The sequence below is a fragment of the Diceros bicornis genome, chromosome 8 (assembly GCF_020826845.1).
Source record: "Diceros bicornis minor isolate mBicDic1 chromosome 8, mDicBic1.mat.cur, whole genome shotgun sequence".
Lineage (NCBI taxonomy): Eukaryota > Metazoa > Chordata > Mammalia > Perissodactyla > Rhinocerotidae > Diceros > Diceros bicornis.
In genome coordinates this window covers 78,565,016-78,590,913 of record NC_080747.1, presented here as the reverse complement: position 1 = coordinate 78,590,913, position 25,898 = coordinate 78,565,016, and the positions used below count along the sequence as shown (strand labels likewise).

The 25,898-nt window shown below is 39.0% G+C and overlaps 1 protein-coding gene and 1 long non-coding RNA gene across 2 annotated transcripts in view; one reads left to right on the top strand and one right to left on the bottom strand.

The window, feature by feature from the left end:
* The window catches only part of UNC5C (unc-5 netrin receptor C), a 362,397-nt gene that overhangs the window by 237,537 nt on the left and 98,962 nt on the right, over window positions 1–25,898 (top strand). The window contains exon 4 of the mRNA XM_058547532.1: window positions 21,814–21,917. Coding sequence (XP_058403515.1) covers window positions 21,814–21,917 — 104 coding nt within the window. The remainder of the gene's footprint in view (window positions 1–21,813; window positions 21,918–25,898) is intronic.
* LOC131409802 (uncharacterized) lies at window positions 3,968–23,168 on the bottom strand. The gene is made up of 3 exons (XR_009221019.1): window positions 23,088–23,168; window positions 21,801–21,894; window positions 3,968–5,116 (listed from the first exon to the last, which is right to left on the bottom strand). It is a non-coding gene; the product is annotated as an uncharacterized LOC131409802 (long non-coding RNA).

The following is a 25,898-nucleotide window of genomic DNA, read 5'->3' as shown; positions in this document are numbered from 1 at the left end:
CTGTTGGTGGGAGGAGGGATTTAATGTGAAAAGAGTAGCACAGTGGAATGGTTAGAGCACACATTTGGGGCCAGGTTGACTTATGTTCAAATCCTAGTTCCATCACTTACTAGTGTGACCTTGGTCAAGTGACTTAACCCTTCTGAGCCTTAGTTTCATCAAACATGAAATGAAAATGATATGGTCATTTTTAAGATTAAACTAGATAAACCTGTACAGCATATGGCATAGTGCCAGATACAAAGCAAATGGTTCAGTGAATGATAATAGGTGTTTATAACAACAGATGTAACTATTTGAACAACTTTACTTGTGCATTTTGAAACTTATCGATACTAAGTTAACTTTATAAGCTAAAAAGTCTCTCTTTCTTTTACCACTTCATGTCCCAAGCCTAGACTGTCAGTCCTGGAGGTTGAAATTCTCTGCTAATTCACATATAATTAGACTGATTTTTTCCCCCATGCCTGAGGATGGAGGAGCGCTCCCTGTGCTCACCCTTCTCCTGGAATTCAGGAGATATAGTAGATTTAAGTGCACAGAGAATCCATCTTCCTGGAAATGGCAGGATAGTTCTTAAGGATTTTTTTCTTTATCATGTGTGCAAACCAATAAACCACAGCCATCCGTTGTCGCCAAGGCCACTGGCTACAGCGAGGGATAAGACAGTTCCTGGAAGGATTAAGGAGGACCAGTCCCTCTCTGCCCGCCTCGCACAGCTCACTCATCTTCTCCCTGGGATCAGAACCACCTTGCAAGCTACCTGTGGGTTTGGACCAAGCCTTGTTCATATTTGTAGTCTGTGGTGCCTAGCACACTGTCCAGAGCAGCAGTGTCCTAAGAAATATGATGCCAGCTACATATGTCTTTTAAAGTTTTCTAGTAGCCACGCTTAAAAAAGTAAAAAGACACAGGCACAATTAATTTTAATAATACATTTTATTTAGTCCAATATATTTAAACTATCATTTCAACAAAACCAGTATAAACAAGTGTTAATGAAATACTTTTTACATTCTTTTTCTCATACTAACATTTGAGATCTGGTGTGTTTACTCTTACAGTGCTTCTCAATTCAGACTAGCCAGACATCAATTGTTCCGTAGCCACACGTGGCTAGTATTGGACACATGGGCTCTAGAATAATGACAGTAATGGAGGCACTGTTCTGATAATTTTCTTTATTTTTTTGCCTCACATATTTACCTTTTTCTTTTGTGCTGAGAACACTTAAGATTTATTCTCTTAGCAAATTTCAAGTATACAATACAGTGTTATTAACTATAGTCACCATGCTGTAAATTACACCCCCAAAACTTATTCATCCTGTAACTGAAAGTTTGTAGCCTTTGACCAACATTTACATGGATTAGGTCATTCAATCCTTGCAACAGCTCTCCTTGGTGGGTTTCACTGTCCTCATTTTACAGATCAGGAAGTTGAGAACAAAGGGAGATGTAAAGTCCTAGCTGAGTTCACGCAGCTGGTACGTGGAGAAGATGACCAGTCCAGCAGTGGACTCCACGCCTTAAGCCAACACACGGGATACAAACAAGAGAGGAGGCGGCAACGTTATGTCAGGTGGCAGTTCACAAAAATATCTCATTTTCCACGTGCGTGATGGTATAGGCTCACTATTATTTATGATACAGAAGCGTAAGGAAGCCTTGGGTTCCTGCCTCTCTCCTCATTCCTTGGTCTGCTCCAACCACAGCAATTTTCTTGTTTCCAGAATGCAATACACTCATCCCAGGTATAGACTGTTTGCAATAAATGTTCCTTCCCACCTGGAACATTCTTCCCCAACTCTAGTATGACACACTCCTTCTTTCATTCTGATTTCTGCTGAGATGTCACCTCTTCAGAGGGGTCAATCCTGACCACTTTACCTAAAACCCACCTACTCCATCCCTGTCACTCTCCTAACCCCAAGCCCGCTTTATTTTTCTTAAGAGAATTTCTCTTCATCATTATTTGTTTTCTTTTATGTTGACTGTCCCACCACTGGAATATAAGCTTTACAAGAGCAGGCACTTTATTTTCTTCATCATTATATCCCAATTGCCTAAAAATAGTGCCTTCCACGTGGCTGGTTCTAAGTAACTGAAGATGTAAATAAATGGAATGAAATTGAATTAAATTGAAAGCATGTGATGAGGCAAAGTGATGATGTTCTTCAATGCTAATGATTTGTTCTTTCAGTAAAAATGTTTTATCGCCCAAGGAATTCAAGGACATCAGATAGACTGAAGTGATTGCCTCTGTGCTCCCCCCACTCTAAACCCCTATACTTTTGTACTTATTTATTTTCTCCATAGCACTTATATATTGACGTATTTATTATGTTCATGGTTTGTGCTCTATGTCCCTACCCCCTTAGGAAGTAAGATCCAAATGGGCAAGGTTTTTGTTTGGCTTGTTCACTGATGAATTCCAAATGCCTACAATGATCCTGGCACAGTGTAGGAACTCGATAAGGACCTTAAAAGAATGAATGAATTAATATTTCCATAATAGGGATAGTAGTATCTCCAATTAAATATATATGTAATCTTGTGGATTATTGTGTTGGTTTATATATACAGGAGTCGTTACTCGTGGCCTTATGTGTTACTTTTCCATATCCTAGCTGTCTACTCCACTTGGCATAAAACAAATTAATTATATGATTTAGCCAAATAATACATTTCTTTGACCAGGTGTTCTGAAAGATTTAGGTTATACCATGGCAGTATCTGGCTTGGCAGGCTTGCCGGCACACCAGAATAAATGGCCTATTTATGAACGTGCATTTCTGAGCTGTGGTTTGATCCCTTGTGCAATAAGTTAAGCACCAATAAGCCCATTATAAGTTATAGAGGCCAAATTTTGAAATAGATGAGATTAATTGCACAATTTAGACTTTTTTAGATAATAAGACAAAAGTCTTATTATTATTTAATAATAATAATTATTAATTTCTCCTTGTTTGATATATATATCTCAACTGTTAAATAGTTTATCATGTGGTTCCTCTGTCAAGAGTAAAAATTATAACACATACCTGATTGCATCAGTTCCTATTTTTCCAAACATATTTGCTTTTGTATTTGGACAGAAGTTCCCAAGATTCGTGGAACTCCCACAAATCTATAGACATTTATAGCCCGTATTTATTCTGAGAGGTAGACATCCAACTGATAGAACACTGATTCATAAGTTCTATTTTGGGGGAAATCATCTATGTGTTATAGGCAGGGCTAGTAACCCACTGGACTAAAATGTATCATTAAAGTAATGTTTTATGCCATATGAAAAGGGAAGTTTATGGCTAAAATGCTTATTTGCAAAAAAAGTTTGTCTGCAGTCATTGCAATGTTTTTGTACTCTGAGAAAAGAGCCTTAACTTTCTGATATGTCAGGTTCCTCATCCATATAGTTGGCATGTTTCTTATTATTTATCCTTAAGACATACCTTAAAAAATATTGTGATGACATGTAATCATTTTTTTCTGAAACTAAAGATGCAGTGTGAATATAAGAGCGGCTTATATGGGTTTTTTTTCCCTTCCTCTTCTCTGTAATGGATGTCATTTGGAGTTCTAGCTCTAAAATATTTATTTTTTAAAAAACCCTTTAGCAAAACTATCTGAATATAAATATGTTTGTTCTGTAAATGCCCCAAAGCCAAGCAGTAAAGAAGAATGACTGAAATTGTACTTCCCTTCTGCAAAGACTTTGTTCCCTCGGGATTTCTCTGCTTAAATGACCTCAGTGCAGTAAGGGACAGCCATGCCCTGGCAAAACTGAAGACGTTGCTTAAAGGTCATTCTAACCTCTGTCCCTGGATATGACTTATATGATGTTATGAAAGTGTTCGAGGTAAATTCCTAAGAGTGGTCTAAAACATTAGTTATTTAAAAAGTAAAAAAGAGGTTACGAAATATATAATCTGTTATAACAGGAATAAAATCAAAATCTTTCATCTTCATTATTTTGTCTTGAAAAAACTCTGTGTCCCAGTAGCCAATGTTTCTGGTGTGCACCCAACTCTGTTGTAAGCCCCTTGTACATGTTCACTGTTGCGGTGCCCCCAATAATCCTACGAGGTAGGTTCTATGATTATCCTTCTTTTGCAAATAACAAAACAGAAGCATGGAAACATTAGGTAACTTGCACAAGTCACTTGTTTAGGAAACGGTAAATCCGAGTTTTAAACAAACTTTTCTCTTTGCGGTCCAACTCGTACATATTTGCAGAAATGTGACAATTCTTGACTTTTCAATCTAGCCATTGAGGAAACTTCATGTGGTTTATTTTTGCTGGTTGGTTGGTTGGTTTTTGTTTGTTTTGTTTTGTCTTTTACAATATTTAAGAAGAAGCAAGTAAAAAAAGAAAACTCCACCCAACATTTTTTATATACTTTGTCCCTTACATTTAAAAACCACAATGAGTTGCTGAATATAAATATTTTTTTCATGATTTTTTAAAAATTCCAGCAAGAATAAAACACTCTTTTCCTGGAAAAGAAAACCATGGCAAACTTTCTAAGATTCTATGGCATTGTCAGGAGATTTTCCCTTTTAAGAACTGCCCAAAGCTCAGAAGACTAATCTAGTTTTCCCAAAATCGGCTGTGCTGGTCGGTTCACAGCAGTTGTTTCTCATTAACAGCTAGATTTGGTGATTTAAGCAAGAGTTATATTTTATATGACAACATAATTAGCCCCTTTTATCATTATTGGGAGTAAGGTACATTTTTTCCCCTTTAAGAACCTAAGTATTATTACTATATGTGACCATGGAATTATTTTATTTGCTAGAGGAACACTTTGAAAGCACATTAAAACAAAATTTTAAAAAGTTAAAATTGTGTTTAGCATGTCTGTTCATTGAGTATGGAAAATAGTTAGTTGACAGGTAATTTGAAAGTATGAAAGTGTGAATCATAGTAAAGCAGGTGTATTTGCTTAATGCAAGGTCAGGCCTGTGGCAGGAAGGACAGAAGATGGCCAACAGCAGGTAACCACAGCATGAACCTCTTCTAAGAACAGAATTTCCCCAGGTCTATAGCTGTTGCGTCAAGACCAGCTCAACTTGGGAGGCAAGAAGCTTCGTTCTCATACTTGGAGTGTGGCCTATTGGTAGAAATAAATAAATAAATACAGTAATTAATTTATTTAATTAAATATCAGTACAGCCGTGAACTCTGGGAGTTTGACAGCTACCCTGATTGGGGCTGGATGGATTATAGAAGACTTTTATGTAATAGCACTGTCCCAAGTGTTTTTATGTGTATTACCTTATTTAATCTTCACAATAACCCTATGAGATAAATACTGTAATTATCCTCATTTTAGGGGTGAAGAAACAAAGCACATAAACTTCCTTAAGTACAGAACCAGCATTAAAGTTAGGCAGGTAGATCCAGGCTCTGTGCTTGTAAGCCTGTGGTGAACTGGATCGTGGTCCTCGTCCCTGGAACCTGTAAATCTTACCTTATATGGAAAAAGGATCTTTGCAGATGTGCTTACATTAAGAATCTTGAGATGAGGAGATTATTCTGAATTATCCAGGTGGGCCTAAATGCCATCACACGTACTTTTGTAAGAGAAAGACAGAAGAAGGGGACTGGATACACATGGAAGAGGAGGCAGTGTGACTACAGAGGCAGGGGTTGGAGGGATGCAGCCACAAGCCAAGGAATGCTGGCAGCCACCAGACTGGAAGAAGCGAGCTACGGATCCTCCCTGAGAATCTCTGTAGTGAGTGCAGCCATGCCAACCCCTTGATTATGGCCCAGTGAAGTTGACTTCAGATTGCTGGCCTCCAGACTAAGAGAAAATAAATTTCTGTCGTCCAAAGCCATTAAGTTTGTGGTAATTTCTGTAGAAAACAAATACAACCACAATGCAATACTCCTCCTTCAACAGAGCCACGTCATGTGGTAGCTGAACAAGTGAGTTAACCTCCCAAGTCCTAGTTGTATTATCTGTAAAGTACGGGGGCTGGACTGCACAATTTTTAAGGGCTTTTGTAGTTATCGACCATGAGAGAAATTGTTCCCAGACCTTCAGTAAAGGGAATGGCCAGATTGTTTGGGAAATTGAACTCAATGCGGCAGTCATTAAGGATCTACTATGTACTAAGCACCGAACACCAAGATATATTTGACCTTAAGGAATTTTTTTAATTTATGACTTTAGCATTCAATTGGCTAGGATTACTTTTTTTGAAGTGAAACTTAGCAGTGATATAATATCTGATAGAAAAATGGCCATAACTGTGCAGACATACCCCATCTAGGAAGTTCTATCAGTGAACTCTAGGCGGGGGATGCAGATGCAGTACATCTTGAATGCCAGCTCCTGTTTAGTTGTGGCCGCCCAGGCTCCTGTGCTGGGGAGGATCATAAGGCTAAATCCAGACTCCACAGAAAAGAATATTGTGATCATAGTTGATTAGTTATGGACACATGCGCTGGAAGGAAGGCAGTGGCACCGACTATTTGACAGTCCTACTCCAAAGAACAAGAGTTGAGCACAGATCATAACCACTCTTGACAGTTTCCTTCTGTACATGAAAGAGCTTCAGGTTTTTGTACATAGCAACTGTAGCAATGAAGACATTGGTCCAGAAAAGAATGTGAGGACATTTTTATCCTCTGTAGTCATCAGGAGTTACAGAAATGATGACAAAGTGTCTTTTCAGCCATCAAGAAACTTTGATTCTCCTGATCCAGGTGCTAATAATTTCCATTTATTTAAAATGTTGCTTAAACTTCTGAAGTCCTAACATTTACTGCTTAACATTCTTTCTGAAAGTAGACAAGGGAACATAAACTAATAATTATAAAATACTAATTCAGAAAATGTTATGTATGCAATCCTACTAATAGAAACAGCTTTGTCCACCAAGATCTCTTGGTCAGCTTTCTTGGTTCAGTGTCTGAAGGTCAGAAGAGGGAGGAGCTGTGGGGAGAAGTTTAGGGGATTGTCTCTGAGGTGGGAGAGAGGCCATAAGAAATATTAAGATAGGGCCGGCCCCGTGGCTTAGCGGTTAAGTGTGCGCGCTCCGCTGCTGCTGGCGGCCCGGGTTCGGATCCCGGGCGTGCACTGACGCACCGCTTGTCTGGCCATGCTGAGGCCGTGTCCCACATACAGCAACTAGAAGGATGTGCAACTATGACATACAACTATCTATTGGAGCTTTGGGGGAAAAACAAAAAAGAGGAGGATTGGCAATAGATGTTAGCTCAGAACCGGTCTTCCTCAGCAAAAAGAGGAGGATTAGCATGGATGTTAGCTCAGGGCTGATCTTCCTCACAAAAAAAAAAAAAAAAAAAACAGAAAGAAATATTAAGATAACTTTGACACTCTCACCACTGAATTTGCTAGACCAGTGTCTCAAAGTGGCAGTCCACAGGCCCAAGGTGACCCACCAGCTTTTTGATTTGGCCTTCAAAATGTTGGCCCATACAGATATTTTGATAAAGTTTTAAGCAGTTGACAACATACACAATTTTTTAAAAATTCTCATAATAATCCACATTATTAGCTTCTGTTAGCAATCAAATATGGGTGTGCGGCCCACAGAGCCTGCATTCCTATGTGGCAACATGAGCTACAGCCGAGTAACAAAAGTGAAAAGTTAAGTGGATTGGTTTTGTACCTCTGTCTCTATTAAAAATTAGAAAATAAAAGACAGCCCATGTAGTTGCCATGTTTCAAGAAAAAAATTCTCGTGCCTAGCTTTCTCCCATTTATGTTACCTGCATGGCCCCTAGACACATGAAATTTCAATTCCTGTGCTAGACAATGGCAACCATCAGCCTGGACAGAAGTGGGCTCTCCTGATGCCGTGGAAGCACCAACAGGGACTCATTACAAACCAGCTGGTAAGAGCCACAGTGCAGAAGCAGGTTGGCTTGGTTCCCACAGCCTCCCAAGCCCTCCCTCCCAGTGCCTGCAGGGCCTAGCACAGTGCCTCCCTATTGTGGGTGTTCCTTAAATAATCAATCAATCAATCACTGGGTCTCAGATTTAAGTACTGTGCATAAAACACACCTGTAGGACCAGTTAAATCTATAAATTCCCAGGGCCCAGGTGTGAAATCTGCATTTTTAACCAAGCATATAAATGGTAGTCCCTGGATTTCTCTTTGTGACACGTAACCTTCAATCATTAGTCCTCTCACACTTGTAATTGTTTTGTCCTACTTGGTTATGTTAATTTTGACTAATAATGATAATGCTTAATGTTTGTATAGCATAATAAAATTCACTAATATGGTAGGGAAAAGACGGGGTGGGGGATTACTATCTTCTGGGTACATATTTATACCAGGCATGAAGCTAGAATTTTATAGGTATTTCTTCCTATATAACCCTGTGAAATAGTTACTATTTTCATACCCACTTTTCAGCTGAAGAAACTAAGGCAAAGAGAGATTAAGAAATGTGCTCAAGGTCACACAGCTAGTCAAGTGGGAGAGAAAGGACCTGAACCCAAGTTTGTCCCTGCCGAAGACTCTATTCTTAACCACAGTGTTATCTTGCTTCCCAGTTGCTTTCAGATCTTTGTCTCAGTGACCTACAATAAAAAATGTGTTTATATCATGATCCACTAAGCATATACTCATCTCCTCCTATGTAAAAATACACATAGATATGTGTGTGTATGTATACACACATATATACGTAATACTATGTATGATACATTTTGATATTCTCTGTTATTCAAATTCATAATTATTAGTGCTGGTTTTTAATCCACTACCTTGATTTCATATCCCTGTAAGGGGTCATGACACAGTTTGAAAAACACAGCAATAAACCTTAAATTCCATACAAATAATAAGGAATATTAGATGCTGTAGTTTATAGACCATATGCCCAAAGTATATGAGAATGACATGTCAAAATTTACTCATATGAGTAATCATCTTTCTTTCCAGAACTCTCTGAGGAATAACAGAAATAGTTGTAATGATTTATTACACGTGTTTTGTGCTTTATATCTTCCAAAACCTTTTCAGATTCAATGTCTCTTTTAAGATTCATGAAACCCTATCAGGTCTAAAAACAAAAAACAGCCAACATTAATACTATAATATTTCATTTATATGTTATTATCCTGTGGAATTTAAGGACTTTAATTTCCACCAGAATAGTCGATTGAAGTATACCCATCAGAGAATTCTTGACTTCATGGTGTCAGTCTATCACATCGCCAAGATTTTGTCTTTGAAAAAACATCTTATTCTAATAAATCTTTCTGCATAATTAAGTAGCATTGCTGAGGGATAAAAGTTTTTAATAAATGTAAATAATTTTTTAAAAGCTTGGAGTAAGAACATGTTTATTTTCTTTTTCAAAGATGATAGTGTCAGCAACTATCATCTGCCTGCTCATAAGGAAATCTTTTGCTATTTTCTCCTAGTTTCCTTCCCAATCAGCAGGGCTCACAGGTGCTTGGATGGCAGTGTGACCCCTTATCCTCAAAGCTGTGGCCTGTCCACTCGACTTGCCTGTTGTAGGCCACACTCACCCTTTTCAGATGGTGTCAGGCACAGTTGCTCAGGGATGTCACTGGGAAAGAGACATGATTTGGGGCCCCTTTCACGAATGTGCACATTGACATGATGGGCTTTCTTGCTTGCTATTTTGGGTGGGCATTTCTCTCCCCATCTCTCCATGGAGAGAGAAAATTAGTTTTGTCAAAGTAATTCTCAATGTATTTACAATCATCATTTACAATCATGCATTTAATTCTCATCTTCCCTTGTAATGTATCTTATATTGCTCTCTTGGATTTGTATGAAGAATTTTCTGATATTTTTAAAACTAATCTTTGGAGCCCACCCTTCTCCCCATTTTCTAACTCCTACCCATACCTGTATATCCAGGTGTCCAAAAGTTCCATGAAAATTGTCCTGGGGGGAAAATTATAAGCTGTTCTCTTTAAAGATGCATTAACTCCTAGGTTAGTAGAAACTAATTTCATTTATCATTTCTCATAATTGATATCTCCTTAAAGATCCGTCACAACCAAGAAGTATCTTATTCGACAAAGTATAAGCTTTTTTCCCCTAAAATATGTATTTCAAGTGTTAGTCTATTTAGTCATTGGCCCTTGTGTATAGCAAAAGAGACCTTCAAAAACATCCTGTCATTTTCTTTCATTTTCTAAATGAGGAAGGTGAAGGCCACAAAGTCTTCAAACTCCCAGTTAGCCTTCTTTTCTGTTTACCACATTGTCATAAAGCACAGTTCATGTTTGTAGACTGCCATGAATTAGTGGATTCCACATCATAAATAATTTGTAACCACAGTATTATTATTGTGCAAAAAGAATTCATTGAAAGTATGAAAATTCTGCAATAAAAATGAGACATCGTGTGCTCTCACACGTGTATGTTCTGAAGGGCTTTCTTTGATTACTGTGCAAATGGTAAATCGAAATCCATATAGTTTCCAGTCTGATTCTACGTCTGCTAATTGGATTTCACTGTATGGATTTAGTAAGCCAATATTCATGGTCTTAAGTAAACATCTCTCTGAATGCATGCATATGACAAAGCTGATTTTTCTTTTAATTGGTGGAATCAATAGCTATATCAGAGGTAGGCCAAGTTGACTTTGCAAAAGTAATCTGGGTTATAATGAAAGGACTTTATACCTATTTCAGTAGCCTCCTTAGAACTAATGGAAAGAAAACAGAAATGTAGAATCCTAAAGGTCTTCCAAGGGCAGAAATTCATCTTTTTCCTGACGGGAATGCCCATATTTTTCTGAACCATTCTGTTTCACATCTAATTCCTAGCTGACAAGTATCTGTTTTTCATGCTTATTCATTTGTCACCCTTGTGTTCTCTCTGCCTGCAAGGCATCCAGCCTGCCTTCTATCACATCTCTCCAAATGATAAAGGATATGCTTAAAATGTTACCCACCCTCCGCTTGCAGAGTAATGTGGAGGCATACTGAAATGAGCAGCTGCTGTGTTAGACAGCCCCAATATAGTCTATGCTCATTACACAACCTGAAAGCTAGAAAAGAAGTTTTATGGAAGGAATTAAAGGGAATTTTCAGAAAAAAGTATTGCCTCCTGGGGGGTTAAATGTGAGATCATTTTGTAAATTAGATAAAATTTATATAGAGTTTAAAGCCAAACCATTAAAACAAAATAATTGTATGGTATTCAATGATGGTTCAGTTAAACCTGTCTCTTAAAGTCCATGCCTCTGATGTGCAGTCACGATACTCAATTAGGAAACAAAGATCCTCATAAGATGTGCCTTCATATGGCAGTAATTTGAAAACTGTGCCCAAAACGACACCAGATCTAAGAAGAATTATAGCATGCTGCATTCAAACCCGTCACCCCTTAATAGTGCTCCTGACTTCTGTCACCATAAAGTTTTGCACAAGAGTTTAGCTATTTTCCCAATTCCTGTACACCTCTCAACACAGGTTGGCTTCTACTCCCCCTTCACTCCTAAATTTCCCAAACCAATGACTTTTTCTTCCCTTTGGGGCCTTCGCTGAATTTGTCCTGTTGGCCTCCGAACTTCTGAAAACTTTGTTCTCCTCTTGGCTCCTCTGACACTTGTCTTTAGTTTTTCTCCTGCCTCTGTGTTCTCTCCATGTCGTTTTTGCTGGCAGCTTTTCCTCTTGAATGTTGCTGTCCTCTTTGTTCCATGCTGCAGTCTTTCCCCTGGTGATGTTGTATATTTCCAGTGCTTCAACTGTCTCCTAGACGAGGCACAAATCTTCTACCAGGACTTCTTTACCAAGCTCTAGACCAGTGGTTCTCAATTTAGGGTGATTTTTTCCCCTAGGGGACATTTGGCTTTGTCTAGAGGCATTTATTTTGTCATGGCTGGGAGGGGTGCTACTGGCATCTAATGGGTAGAGTCCAGGGATGCTGTTAAGCATCTGTTATTCACAGGATAATCCCACAACAGAGAATTATCCAGTCCCAAATGTCAGTAGTGCTGAGATTGAGAAATGATGATCTGGACCTACTGGACTTTTCCCTTTGAATATCCTACAGACACACCAAACTGAACATGTACCAAAATAAACTTGTTATCTTTCTTCCCACTTTCCTGCCCAATTCAGTACTATTTCATTTAAAGATGGTGCCAACTTAACAATTGCAGTAGCTAAGAATATAGCATTATCTCTGCCTTCTAGTAGTCTCCAAATACCTAGATCATCCTAAATGTATCATCTACTTATTTCTAGAATCTGCTTTTTCCTCTGCCTCTCCACTGTCACCAGCTAAGCTCAGGACTCCATCATCCTTACTGGTCTATTCAAATGGATCCCTAACTACCTTCTGTCTCTTAACCACCACCTCAATCCATCTGTCACACTGAGGACAATATGATATCTCATCTCTCTCCCTTGCTTAGAAGCCTTTGAGGGTTTGCCATTCCTTAGCATGGCAGAAAGGCTTTCATAAATAGATCTTCGCTTACTTTTCTAGTCTTGATTCTGTATCTTACACATCTTCATCCTAAGTGCCTAATAAAGTGTCTACCATAAGGAGATAATAAATATTAAAGGAATTTATTCTGACTATTTGGTTATGTATATGCCTCACTCTTTCTTATTCTCAGCCTTCATTTTGTGATATGCTGATTAATAAATAACAGAGAGTGAGTCAGTATGTTACTTGACTTGAGAACTCCTTCCTGTCATTATGTCTCCTCCCTACCCCACATCAGATAGGAGTTTTTCAGAATCATTTTCACAAATGAGATATAACTTGTCAAGAACATTTTATCCTAAAAAAGTTATTAATTGCTGCTCTTATTTTTTATTAGTATTTAGTGTTTTGCCAAAATTTTTATCTTGACGCAGATCAAAAACAAAGAGAAACTACAACATCAGAAGAAAAAGAATAGAAAAATTTTTAATGTTTCTGTTGCAAGGACACAGAGTAACCAAAAGAGATGTTAAAGGGATGTGTGAGATGGCAAAATATGTATCAAATCAAGGGTGAGCAGCTTCTAACATAGCATCAATTATTTTGCTGTAAGGATTTGAGTAATTTGATAAACGTGTTCCTTATATGTAAAATAAGGATGTGGTTTAGATAACTTGCAAGTTCTAATAACTCTCTAGATTTTTGTTTGTTTGTTTTTATTGTGACATTTTTGTTGTACATTATTCTTTATCAGTCACCATATAAGTGCACCCCTCCACCCCTTGTGCTCACCCCCCACCCCCCTAGCCCCTGGTAACCACCAAACAGTTCTATCTGTGCGTGTGTTGGTTTATCTTCCACATATGAGTGAAATCATACCCTGTTTGTCTTTCTCTTTCTGGCTTATTTCACTTAACATAATACCCTGCAGGTCCATCCATGTTGTTGCAAATGGAACTATTTTGTCTTTCTTTATGGCTGAGTAGTATTCCGTGGTATATATATACAACATCTTCTTTATCCATTCCTCAGTGGAGGCACACTTGGGTAGCTTCCATGTCTTTGCTATAGTGAATAATGCTGCGATGAACATAGGGGTGCATAAGCCTCTTTGGATTGTTGATTTCAGGTTCGTTGGGTAGATACCCAGTAGTGGGATAGCTGGATCATAAGGTATTTCTATTTTTAATTTTTTGAGGAATCTCCATACTGTTTTCCATAGAGGCTGCACCAGTTTGCATTCCCACCAGCAGTGGATTAAGGTTCCCATTTCTCCACAGCCTCTCCAGCATTTGTTGCTTTTTGTCTTGGTGATTATAGCCATTCTAACTGGTGTAAGGTGATATCTTAGTGTGGTTTTGATTTGCATTTCCCTGATGACTAGTGATGTTGAACATCTTTTCATGTGTCTATTGGCCATCTGTATATCTTCTTTGGAGAAGTGTCTGTTCATTTCCTCTGCCCATTTTTTGATTGGGTTGTTTGTTTTTTTGTTATTCAGTTGTGTGAGTTCTTTATGTATTATGGAGATTAATCCCTTGTCAGATATACGGTTTGCAAATATTTTTTCCCAGCTGGTGGGTTCCCTATTCATTTTGATCCTGGTTTCATTTGCCTTGTAGAAGCTCTTTAATCTGATGAAGTCCCACTTGTTTATTTTTTCTTTTGTTTCCCTTGTCTGAGTAGACATGGAATTCAAGAAGATCCCTTTATGGCTGATTGTGAGTAGTGTACTACCTATATTTTCCTCCAGGGGTTTTATATTTCAGGTCTCACCTTCAGGTCTTTGATCCATTTTGAGTTAATTTTTGTGTATGGTGGAAGAAGGTGGTCTACTTTCATTCCTTTGCAAGTGGCTGTCCAGTTTTCCCAGCACCATTTCCTTTCTCCACTGTATGTCCTTAGCTCCTTTGCCAAAGATTAGCTGCCCATAGATATGAGGTTTTACTTCCGGACTTTCAATTCTGTTCCATTGATCTGTGTGTCTGTTTTTGTACCAGTACCATGCTGTTTTAATTACTATCACTTTGAAGTATGTTTTGAAGTCAGGGATTGTGATGCCTCCAGCCTTGTTCTTCTTTTTCAGGATTGCTCTGGCTATATGGGGTCTTTTGTTGCCCCATATGAATATTCGTATTCTTTGTTCTATTTCTGTGAAGAATATCCTTGAGATTCTGATTTGGATTGCATTGAATCTATAGATTGCTTTAGGTAGTATGGACATTTTAACTATGTTTGTTCTTCCAATCCAAGTGCATGGAATATTTTTCCATTTCTTTATGTCATCATTGATTTCGCTCAATAATGTCTTATAGTTTTCATTGTATAGGGCTTTTGCTTCCTTGGATAAATTTACTCCAAGATATTTTATTCTTTTTGGTGCAATTGTAAATGGGATTGTCTCCTTGAGTTCTCTTTCTGTTAGTTCGTTGTTGGTATATAGACGTGCAACTGATTTCTGTAAGTTGATTTTGTACCCTGCCACTGGGCTCTAGTTGTTAATTATTTCTAATAGTTTTCCAATGGATTCTTTAGGGTTTTCTATATATAAGATCATGTCATCTGCAAACACCGCGAGTTTCACTTCTTCATTGCCTATTTGGATTCCTTTTATTCCTTTTTCTTGCCTAATTGCTCTGGCCAGAACCTCCAGTACTGTGTTGAATAACAGTGGTGAGAGTGGGCACACTTGTCTTGTCCCTGTTTTCAGAGGGATGGCTTTCAGTTTTTCCCCATTGAGTATGATGTTGGCTGTGGGTTTGTCATATATGGCCTTTATTATGTTAAAGTACTTTCCTTCTATACCCATTTTGTTGAGAGTTTTTATCATAAATAGATATTGGATCTTGTCAAAAGCCTTCTCTGCATCTATTGAGATGATCATATAGTTTTTATTCTTCATTTTGTTAATGTGGTGTATCACATTGATTGATTTGTGGATGTTGAACCATGCCTGTGTCTCTGGTATAAATCCCACTTGATTGTGGTGTATGATCTTTTTAATGTATTGCTGTATTCGGTTTGCCAATATTTTGTTGAGGATTTTTGTATCTATATTCATCAGGGATATTGGTCTGTAGTTTTCCTTCTTAGTATTGTCTTTGCCTGGCTTTGGTATCAGGGTGATGTTGGCCTCGTAGAATGTGTTGAGAAGTGTTCCATCTTCCCCTATTTTTTGGAATAGTTTGAGAAGGATAGGTATTAAGTCTTCTTTGAATGTTTGGTAAAATTCTCCAGAGAAGCCATCTGGTCTTGCACTTTTATTTTTTGGGAGGTTTTTGATTACTGTTTCAATCTCTTTACTTGTGATTGGTCTATTTAGGTTCTCTGTTTCTTCCTGATTCACTTTGGGAGGTTGTATGAGTCTAGGAATTTATCCATTTCTTCTAGATTGTCCAATTTGTTGGAATATAGTTTTTCATAGTATTCTCTTATAATCTTTTGTATTTCTGTGGTATCTGTTGTAATTTTCCCTTCTACATTTCTAATTTTATTTATTTGAGCCTTCTGTCTTTTTTTCTTGGTGAGTCTGGCTAAGGGTCTGTCAATTGTGTTTATCTTCTCAAAGAACCAGCTCTTTGTTTCATTGATCCTTTCTACTGTTTTTTTAATTTCAATTTCATTTATTTCTGCTCTGATTTTTATTATTTCCCTCCTTCTGCTGACTTTAGGCTTTGTTTGTTCCACTTTTTCTAAGTATGTTATGCGTAGTTTGAGGTTGCTTATTTGGGCTTTTTCTTGTTTGTTAAGGTGGGCCTGTATTGCTATGAGTTTTCCTCTCAGGACCACTTTTGCTGCATCCCATATGAGTTGGTATGGTGTATTTTCATTTTCATTTGTCTCCAGATATGCTTTGATTTCTCCTTTAATTTCATCAATGATCAATTGGTGGTTTAGTAGCATGTTGTTGAATCTCCACAGCTTTGTCACTTTCCTGGTTTTTTCCTTGTAGTTGATTTCTAACTTCATGGCATTATGGTCTGAAAAGATGCTTGTTATGATTTAAATCTTCCTAAATTTATATAAGCATGCCTTGTTTCCCAACATATGGTCTATTCTTGAGAATGTTCCATGCACACTTGAGAAGAATGTGTAATCTGCTGTGTTTGGATGGAGTACTCTGTATATGTCTGTTAAGTCCATCTCATCTCGTTTTTCATTTAGCTCCATTATTTCCTTATTTATTTTCTGTCTGGATGATCTTTCCATTGATGAGAATGGAGTGTTAAAATCTCCTACTGTTATTGTGTTGTTGTTAATATCTCCTTTTAGGTTTGTTAATAGTTGCTTTATGTACCTTGGTGCTCCTGTATTGGGTGCATATATATTTAAAAGTGATATTTCTTCTTGGTGGAGTGTCCTTTTTATCATTATGTAATGCCCCCCTTTGTCCCTCATTACCTGCTTTATCTTGAAGTCAACTTTGTCTGATATAAGTATGGCAACACCTGCTTTCTTTTGTTTGCCATTAGCTTGGAGTATTGTCTTCCATCCTTTCACTCTGAGCCTGTGTTTGTCTTTAGAGCTGAGATGTGTTTCCTGGAGGCAGCATATTGTTGGGTCTTGTTTTTTAATCCATCCCACCACTCTGTGTCTTTTGATTGGAGAGTTCAGTCCATTTACATTTAGGGTAATTATTGATATATGGGGGCTTGTTGTTATTTTATTGCTCTTTTTCCAGTTCTTTTGCATTTCTTTTGTTTCCTCGTCCCATGTGTTTCAGACTACCAATGCAGTTTGTTAGTTCTGTGTGGGGGTTCTCTTAGTTTCCTCTTTCTTTATCATGTGTGATTCTGTTCTGATTATTTAGTTAGTGGTTACCATGAGGTTTGTATAAAAAAATCTCGTGGATGTGATAGTCCATTTTTTGATGGCCTCTTATTCCCTTAGACTAAGTCGATTCGATCCCTTTCCTCTTCCCCTTCTATGTTATTATTGCCACATCTTATTCCTTCTTGTGTTGTTAGTTTGTGTTTAACATGATGAGGTTATATTTATGCTTGGTGCTTAGCTTCCTTTGATCTTTGGATTTATAATTAAGTGTTTGCTAATCTATTTTGATAGAGGATTGCAATATTTCTGGTTTTGTTGACCTATTTTCCTCCTCATTCAAAACTTTGAATCCTCTTTCCCTTTTTTTCCTCAGGGATGAGGGCCTTCTTGAGCACTTCTTGTAGTGGGGGTCTTGTGGCAATGAACTCCCTTAGCTTTTGTTTATCTGGGATAGTTATTATTTCTCCATCATATCTGAAGGATATTTTTGCTGGATAGAGTATTCTTGGCTGAAAGTTTTTGTCCTTTAGAATTTTGAATATATAATTCCACTCTCTCCTAGCCTGTAAAGTTTCTGTCAAGAAATCGACTGAGAGCCTGATAGGAAATCCTTTGTATGTTATTTTTTTTTTGTCTAGCTGCCCTTGATATTTTTTCTTTGTCATTGACTTTTGCCAGCTTTACTACTATATGCCTTGGAGAGGGTCTTTTCGTATTGATATATTTAGGAGATCTATTTATTTCATTCACTGGTATTTCCAGCTCCTTCCCCAGGTTTGGGAAATTCTCAGATATTATTTCATTGAACAAGTTCTACGCTCCTTTTTCCATCTCTTCTCCCTGTGGAATACCTATAATCCTTATGTTGGATTTCCTACTTGAGTTGGATATTTCTCGGAGAGTTTCTTCGTTTCTTTTTAGTCTTAGTTCTCTTTCCTCCTCCATCTGGAGAACTTCTGCATTGCTGTCCTCAATATTGCTAATTCTTTCCTCCATATTGTCAGCTCCGGTACTTAAGGCTTCCAGATTTGTCTTCATCTCCTCTATTGTGTTTTTCATCTCTAAGATTTCTGATTGTTTTTTGTTTTTATAGTTTCAATTTCTTTTGTGAAGAAACTCCTGATTTCACTGAATTGTCTGTCTGTGTTTTCTTGTATTTCATTAAGCTTTTTTATGATGGCTATTTTGAATTCTCTGTCATTAAGGTTATACATTTCTGTGCTTTCTGGGTTGACTTCTGGGTGCTTGTCATTTTCCTTTTGGTCTGGAGATTTAATATATTTTTGCATGGTGCCTTCTGGTGTTGGCTTACCTTTCCTCATAGTGAAAATACGTGGTCACAGCTTCCTCTTGCTGCTGCTGCTGGGGGGCCAAGGGCTGTGTATTCTGGCCTGCCTCAGTCCGTGGGCACTCTTTGTCAGCCCCTGACTGATCTGCGGTGTGACTGAGGGGAGGCTGCTTGGGGGGAAGCGTGGAAATAGCTGGAGCTGGAGCGCAGCTAGGCCGAAGCAGCTGGGGCTCGGGTGCGGGTGGGTTGAAGCAGCTGCAGCTGAAGTGCCACTGGGCCAAAGAAGCTGGAACTGGCGTGCGTTGGGCCAACAAAAGGAGAGCTTGAGCGCTGCTGGGCCAAAGAAGCTGGAACTGGAGTGCGCTGGGCTGAAGGAGGAGCTGGAGGGCCACTGGGCCAAAGAAGCTGGAACTGGAGTGCACTGGGCTGAAGGAGGAGGAGCTGGAGCACCGCTGGGCTGAAGAAGCTGGAACTGGCGTGCGCTGGGCCAACAAAGGGAGAGCTTGAGCGCCGCTGGGCCAAAGAAGCTGCAACTGGAGTGCGCTGGGCTGAAGGAGGAGGAGCTGGAGCACCGCTGGGCTGAAGAAGCTGGAACTGGCGTGCACTGGGCCAACAAAGGGAGAGCTTGAGCGCCGCTGGGCCAAAGAAGCTGGAACTGGAGTGCGCTGGGCTGAAGGAGGAGCTGGAGGGCCACTGGGCCAAAGAAGCTGGAACTGGAGTGCACTGAGCTGAAGGAGGAGGAGCTGGAGCACCGCTGGGCTGAAGAAGCTGGAACTGGCGTGCGCTGGGCCAACAAAGGGAGAGCTTGAGCACCGCTGGGCCAAAGAAGCTGGAACTGGAGTGCGCTGGGCTGAAGTAGGAGCTGGAGGGCCACTGGGCCAAAGAAGCTGGAACTGGAGTGTGCTGGGCGGAAGAAGGAGGAACTGGAGCACCACTGGTCCAAAGAAGCTGGAACTGGAGTGCGGTGGGCCAAAGTTGCTGGCGCCAAGTCAGCTGGAGCCTGCACACAGGCCAAGCTGAGGCAGCTAGAGCCTGCGGCTGGGGGGCGGTCAAGCTGAAGGAGCTGGGTGCAGGGCACGTTCCAGCCAAAAGATCTGGGGCTGTGGCACGGTGGAGCTGGGGAAGCTGGGTCTGTGACTTAGTCCAGCTGGAGCAGCTGGGGCTGTCACGTGGTGGGGACTAAGCTGCCACTGCCTCTGGTGCGGGGGTGCAGGCTCGCCCCACTGCTGGTCGGGCCGGGCGCCTGGGGGCCATTGCCTCTGGGGATGGGGCTCAGCTGAAGTGCCGCTGTGCTGAGGCACCTGTCAGGCAGGCCCGGTGGGGGAGGGGTGCTTACTTTCGCCTCCCCGATCTCAGAGGTTTCTTGCCTCACCGTCACTCTCTGTTCTCCTGAGGGGCTAGCTTGTTGAAACTACCCTGGCAACAGTTCCACTCCCTCCATAGGGGGATTCCTTGGGCTGTGAAGAGTCTTGGAAAGTGTCGTTTTTCACGCGGAGCCTCCCCTCCCCCTCCTGTGAGAACCATGCCGTCTCAGTCTCTGGGTCACAGTCCTTGGGGAAGGAAGGGAGCACCTCTTAGCTCCTTCCGCTTACTCTGGAGTTCCAGCACCTCAGTCCTCTGGTATACGGCTTCCTGGGTGCCTCAGAAATCCCCGGTGTTGTGTGAATAGCTTCTGTTGGAATATGAATGTCCTTGTTGTTGTGTCTTGTGGGGGAGAGTTCAACGGGGGAAGCTCACTCCGCCATGATGCTGACGTCACTCTCCAACTCTCTAGATTTTAAATGTTCATTTCTACAATATACTCAATTTCCTAATAATCAAATTAGAAGTGCTTTACTGACAGAAATTGTGTCACCATTTGGAGAGTCTCTTGTTTTACCTCAGACCTACGTAAATCCATAATTTTCTCACAACCTCTAAGTTTTTGAAGTTTTTTTGTTTGTTTTTGTTTTTGTTTTTGCCAAGAAAGTGAACAAAATGGCAAGTTTGTAACAATGTATTTTTCTCTCAGTGCATTTTTCTAAGTGGTGCTTTATGATATCTCCCAGAAAGACATTAGGGATATACCTCCAGAGTCTTCAGGTTTCCACTCATTAGTTCAGTAGGCTGAAAGCGTGCTTTTTAGGTTCTTAAGTTTTTATCAAGGACATGGGGTGAAAGGACAGAGGCATTAATTTTTTATTAGAATCAACTGGATAAAATTCTAATAATTTTTTCTTGGAAAAAGCTGAACAGTACAAGTATGAAATAAATTTTTGGAGGTTTTTTGTGGGGTTTTTTGTATGTGGAAGGAGGATTAGCCCTGAGCTAACATCTGTTGCCAATTCTCCTCTTTTTGCTGAGGAAGATTGGCCCTGGGCTAACATCCATGCCCATCTTCCTCTACTTTATATGGGATGCCGCCACAGCATGGCTTGACAAGCGGTGCATTGGTGCATGCCCGGGCCGCTGAAGCGGAGCACACAAACTTAGCCACTGTGCCACCACGATGGCCCCTGGTGTTTTTTTCCTTCTTTGTTTTGTTTTTTATTTTTTTGATGCTCCTTCAAAGCTCTTTGGCTGAATCATTCATTTTTTTAACTTTGGTATTTAAAATGACAAGCTGGTTTCTAACATTTTTGTGTCCAACTATAACAATTTTTAAAAGTCTACTGCATATTGCTATAGCAGTTATAACTATATAAATACATAATTAGGTACTTGGTATATTTGGGCAGAAATGACTATTTAATCTTCTAACTGAAGAATGGCCACGTAATTACATATTGAGAGATTTCTGGACTGGTCCCAATAGTTACTCTTTTCCGTGCCTTGTTTTTGAGACATCTCAAGAAGTGATATTCATTCTTTCAGGACTCCAGCATTCTGTTTTCTACTCTGAAACAGAAACTTGCTTTTGAGTTATTGATCAAAAGATCTCAGAGTTATTACAACTTTAATACTATCTATTGTAAGAAAGAGGAAAATATTTATGTACATAAGGGACTATGTGTGTATAAAAATCATGACAATGGGATTCTTTTGATTAAAAATGTGATCATCATAGTTGATTATGAAGAAATACTAAGGAAATGCAATGAATGAATATCATTAGTTGTTAAAATGAGGATTTCCAAAACATTCCAATGAAGATTAAAACAGGAACAGTTAATAGCCTCTGAATTTCATAATTTCCACAACACAGAATATAATCACCCAGATTATGGTACAGTACTAACAACATGTTTAAAAACATACAAAGACACACAAAATACTAAACTGAAAATTTTGATTGCACTTTCTTTAAATAATTAAATATTAATTAGTTTTGTCATGTATTTTATTACCTGTGCTTTTCAGATCTACGGAAGACATTTGAGCAGGAACCTCTAGGAAAGGAAGTATCCTTGGAACAGGAAGTCTTGCTCCAGTGTCGACCACCTGAAGGGATCCCCGTGGCTGAGGTGAGTAACAAAAATTCTTTGCATTTAGCAACTGGCACTTAGTTATTCTAACAGAGGCCTGATCCATGGCTAATGGTACAGTGAATTAGGGCATGGCATGATGAATGGTTGGTAATGGAGTCCTAACTGCCTGCTGCTGGCAAAATAGATTGATTGGGAACTGATTAATGACTTGGGAGTCAATTAGAATGCCCCACTGGACAAAGCCACAGGCAGCTTGGTTTAATTTTGTCATTCTCTTTCAAGAAATTAGAAACACTGCTTTGTTTTATCTGGCACTTATCATAGAAAGAGATGGTATGACTTAATAATGTACCATCAGTTTTCTTATTGTTATTGATGATATGCAAAAAATGCAAGAAGGGTCTCTGTGTATGTGTCTGTGTGTGTCTGTGATCCGGTGCATTCCACATATGTATTTCCTGTTCCATGATGTAATCATGGACATGCCTAAAAGCCATATCCACACATCATGAATAAAAACATGTTTGAGGGATAACAAGTGTCAATTAGTTTCTTCCTATAAGCTTTCCATCAAGCTCTTCATTTTCATTTTCTGTTTTTGCTAAAACAAACCTATTGGCTGCTAATGAAGTATTATGAATCAGATACATACCATGACTTTTCATTAGCACCAAACAATACAGTGCCTTTAAAAATGCATGTCTGTGGGGGATAGACCTACAAGACCACAAGAGAGGGCCATGCTCTCCTTAGACACTCACCATCATCTTAGAGAATACTGTTGAGGAAAATCATCTAATACTGTGTCTTCCATTTGTTGACAAATAGTTCCAAACTCTGAAAAATGTTACCCTTTTATAATTATTGGGAGACATCCTAATATGCATCAAACGTTATTGATCTAGCTGATCCAGTATCCTATGAACCCAGAAAATCTCTAATTTAACAAGTAACACAGCTGCCAATTTGTTGGTGGTCCTTGTTAGCCTCCAAACTGCATCGAGTCCTTTGGAATTTTTACTCTTTATTGCATATATGGAAAGAAGCATTTTTTTTAATTGTTACAACTTGGGCCTGAATGTGGGTCGCCTGATTTTTTTGTAAAAGTAAGCCCTGAATTTTCTCTATTTGTGAAATTGCAAAATAATATTACTGAGACTTACAATGTTATCCAAAAAAATGTTTAATAGTTAACAATGCACTTACAATTAGATTTCCATAGTTTTTCAGTCTTTTGAAGCTTCAAGCAAAAGTGGGAGCCAGCTCAGTTAGCTGGTCCTGTGATAACAAAATTAAACATCTGGTTGGTCTTTCCAAATTAATAGTAATAATAGGTTAATTAGAAATTTAGGCAGGGCCCTTACACAATGACTTTATTTTTCTGTCACAGCTGTTCATATTTCCATGTGTTAATGCAAAGACTCAAAGTGGCACTCTTAATGAAATTTCCTTTTTTACTTTGAAAGAAGAGAGGTATTTTTTGTTTCGTGACTGGCATCCCATGGCACTTTCTAGCATTTTATCAGAGACTTTGCATGATTATAGCTGTTTTATCCTACCACACAAAACCTTATCTTCCAACACTGACACACAGTATGATTTATTGTGATTAGAAAGGAGGCAACTCTTCTCTGTTCAATATTTCATTTCACTTATTACAATAGTGCGTCAGTCTCCTTAATTGTATTTCTAAAACCCTAATGCCAACCTCCTCCATTAAACTACCTTAAGGACCAAAACGTATCCTGAGTAACCTGGGTATCTATAGCCTCATTTTTACTTGATGTTTCTTAAAGATAGCTGATCCCTGCAAAGACTTGCAATGGGGAGATCCTAGTAATTTCTTCATTGTTTTAGTCTTTAGGAGTAAAGATTCATGACTGCAAACTAATTGGCTGTGAATTTTATTTATATCATCACTGGGAAGAGACCAATTAACACTCGGCGAGCTCAAAAATCATATACCCATTTGACGTTCAAAGAACTATATTTATGCATATTTTTTTCTTTTTGAAGTCAGGAGAGAGATCAAATACACATGTTCCAGAGCAGGCTAATAAACTCCTATGTAGATTCTTTTCAACACCCTTAGAATCACCAAGATCAGAAAGCTAATGAATACCTTAACATGACACATTACAACTGTCATTTGCTCCAGAGAGGCAGATAAATTAAAAAAGAAAAGGATGAAATATAATGTGATGAGTTAAAGGAATATAAGATTATTTTAATTTAATGAGAAATGCATTAATTATTTAATATTTCATTTGTTTGTTTGAGGAATCTAAAAGCATAAAAAGAGCATAGAATGAAATATTGATCTTAAAGGGACACCAGCAGGTAAATCTCTTGTGTTTTAACATAAATAAAATCAGTGCCTAAGATATCCAGTCACACTGGCAAGGATTTGTGCTTCTTTTCTATCCAAGGCAAATGATTCTGAAAAACTTGGATAGTAAATGCTCAGTGAAACATGGCTGATTGATTCAATTGATCTTTGTTTTATATGTCTAGCTCCAGTGTAGAAGGAGTCAGGTACATTCTTTGCAGAATATTAGGAGGCAATAATTTTCTTTCTTCCCATACAAGTCAGTAAGTTTCTAAAAACTCTACTAATCTTAAGTCACAATGGCATTACCTTTGGTGCAAATAATGGCATAGGCATGTCTGCGGTAATAAATAACATTTAATCTTCTCCCCTATTTTGGCTTTAGTTTCCACTACAGAATGTTAAAATAATTTCCTTACAAAACTCTAGGTTTAAACTCAAGTGTCACCATGTTTAACTCTTTGACTTTGGGCAAGGTATTTCAATTCTCTGTACCTAAGTTTCCTCCATTACAAAATGGAGATAATAATAGTAGAGTCATGCACTGTATAATGACGTTTCGGTCAACAAGAGACCACACATGCGACAGTGATCCCAAAAGATTAGGACCATATACCCTAGGTTTGTAGCAGGCTATCCCATCTAGGTTTGTGTAAGTACACTCTATGATGTTCGCACAATGACCTAACGTCGCGTTTCTCAGAACATATCCCCGTTGTTAAGCAATGCATGACTGTAACTATCCAGAACACAGTTGTGAAGTTTAAATGAGATGATATATACAAATCACTTAGGACATGTAGAAAGCACTCAAGAAACATCAGCCATTAATAGTACTATTATTATATTATCACTTATTGATTTAGAGAAGACTGAATTCAAACTCTTGAATTCAAAATAGTCAGTGAGCACGTTGCATCGCTGCTGGGCACTGTGGGGTATGCAGAGATGAAGCTTCTGTCCTGTGAAGAATCCCCAAGACGCCCTCCTGTATTCTCTAGCCAATTGCTTTGGTTAGAGTCCATAGATGCTACAAATGCAGATAACACTGTGAGCTTTAAAACAAGGAATCGCACTTATTTATGTAAATATCTACTTTACAAAAGACTTGTTAATGTAAATATCTACAGAAATCATTCAGAATGTGCTGCTCTCCTTACTCTGACTTTTAAAGTCGCTATTGTCCATTTAGTTATCATGGTCCCAGGACATTGAACCGGCCCTCATATTATCTCCCAAAGAGGAAATTTGAGCTGAGGCCACTGTTGGTAGCTCTCCTTTTCAGAGCTGAAGGAAAGAGAGTGACAAAGAAAGTCTCAGGGGAGGAAGAGGCCAACCAAGGATTCCTTACACTCCATCTCTCCAGGTGGCAACAGTTTTGACTAAGAACTCCTCTCAATACTCATTGGTTAAGAAAAACTATGTTGTGGGCACCCCAGGGACGAAGCACAAGGGTTTCAGAGCTCTGGGCTTGGCTGTTCCCTCCTCTGGTCTCCTTGCCAACCCTTTCTTTATATCTATTTATTTAAAACTCTTTAACAACCGTGGCTTCCTTAGAATAGAGCAGAGTCCAAGGCCTTGTGCTGCTTCGGGTGTAAACCCTTTGGCTGCTGAGTCCCTGGGTGGCCCGGGCATTCCATGGAGCCAGCCAGCACACGGTGCGGGGGGAGGGCAGCTCGGGTATTAGC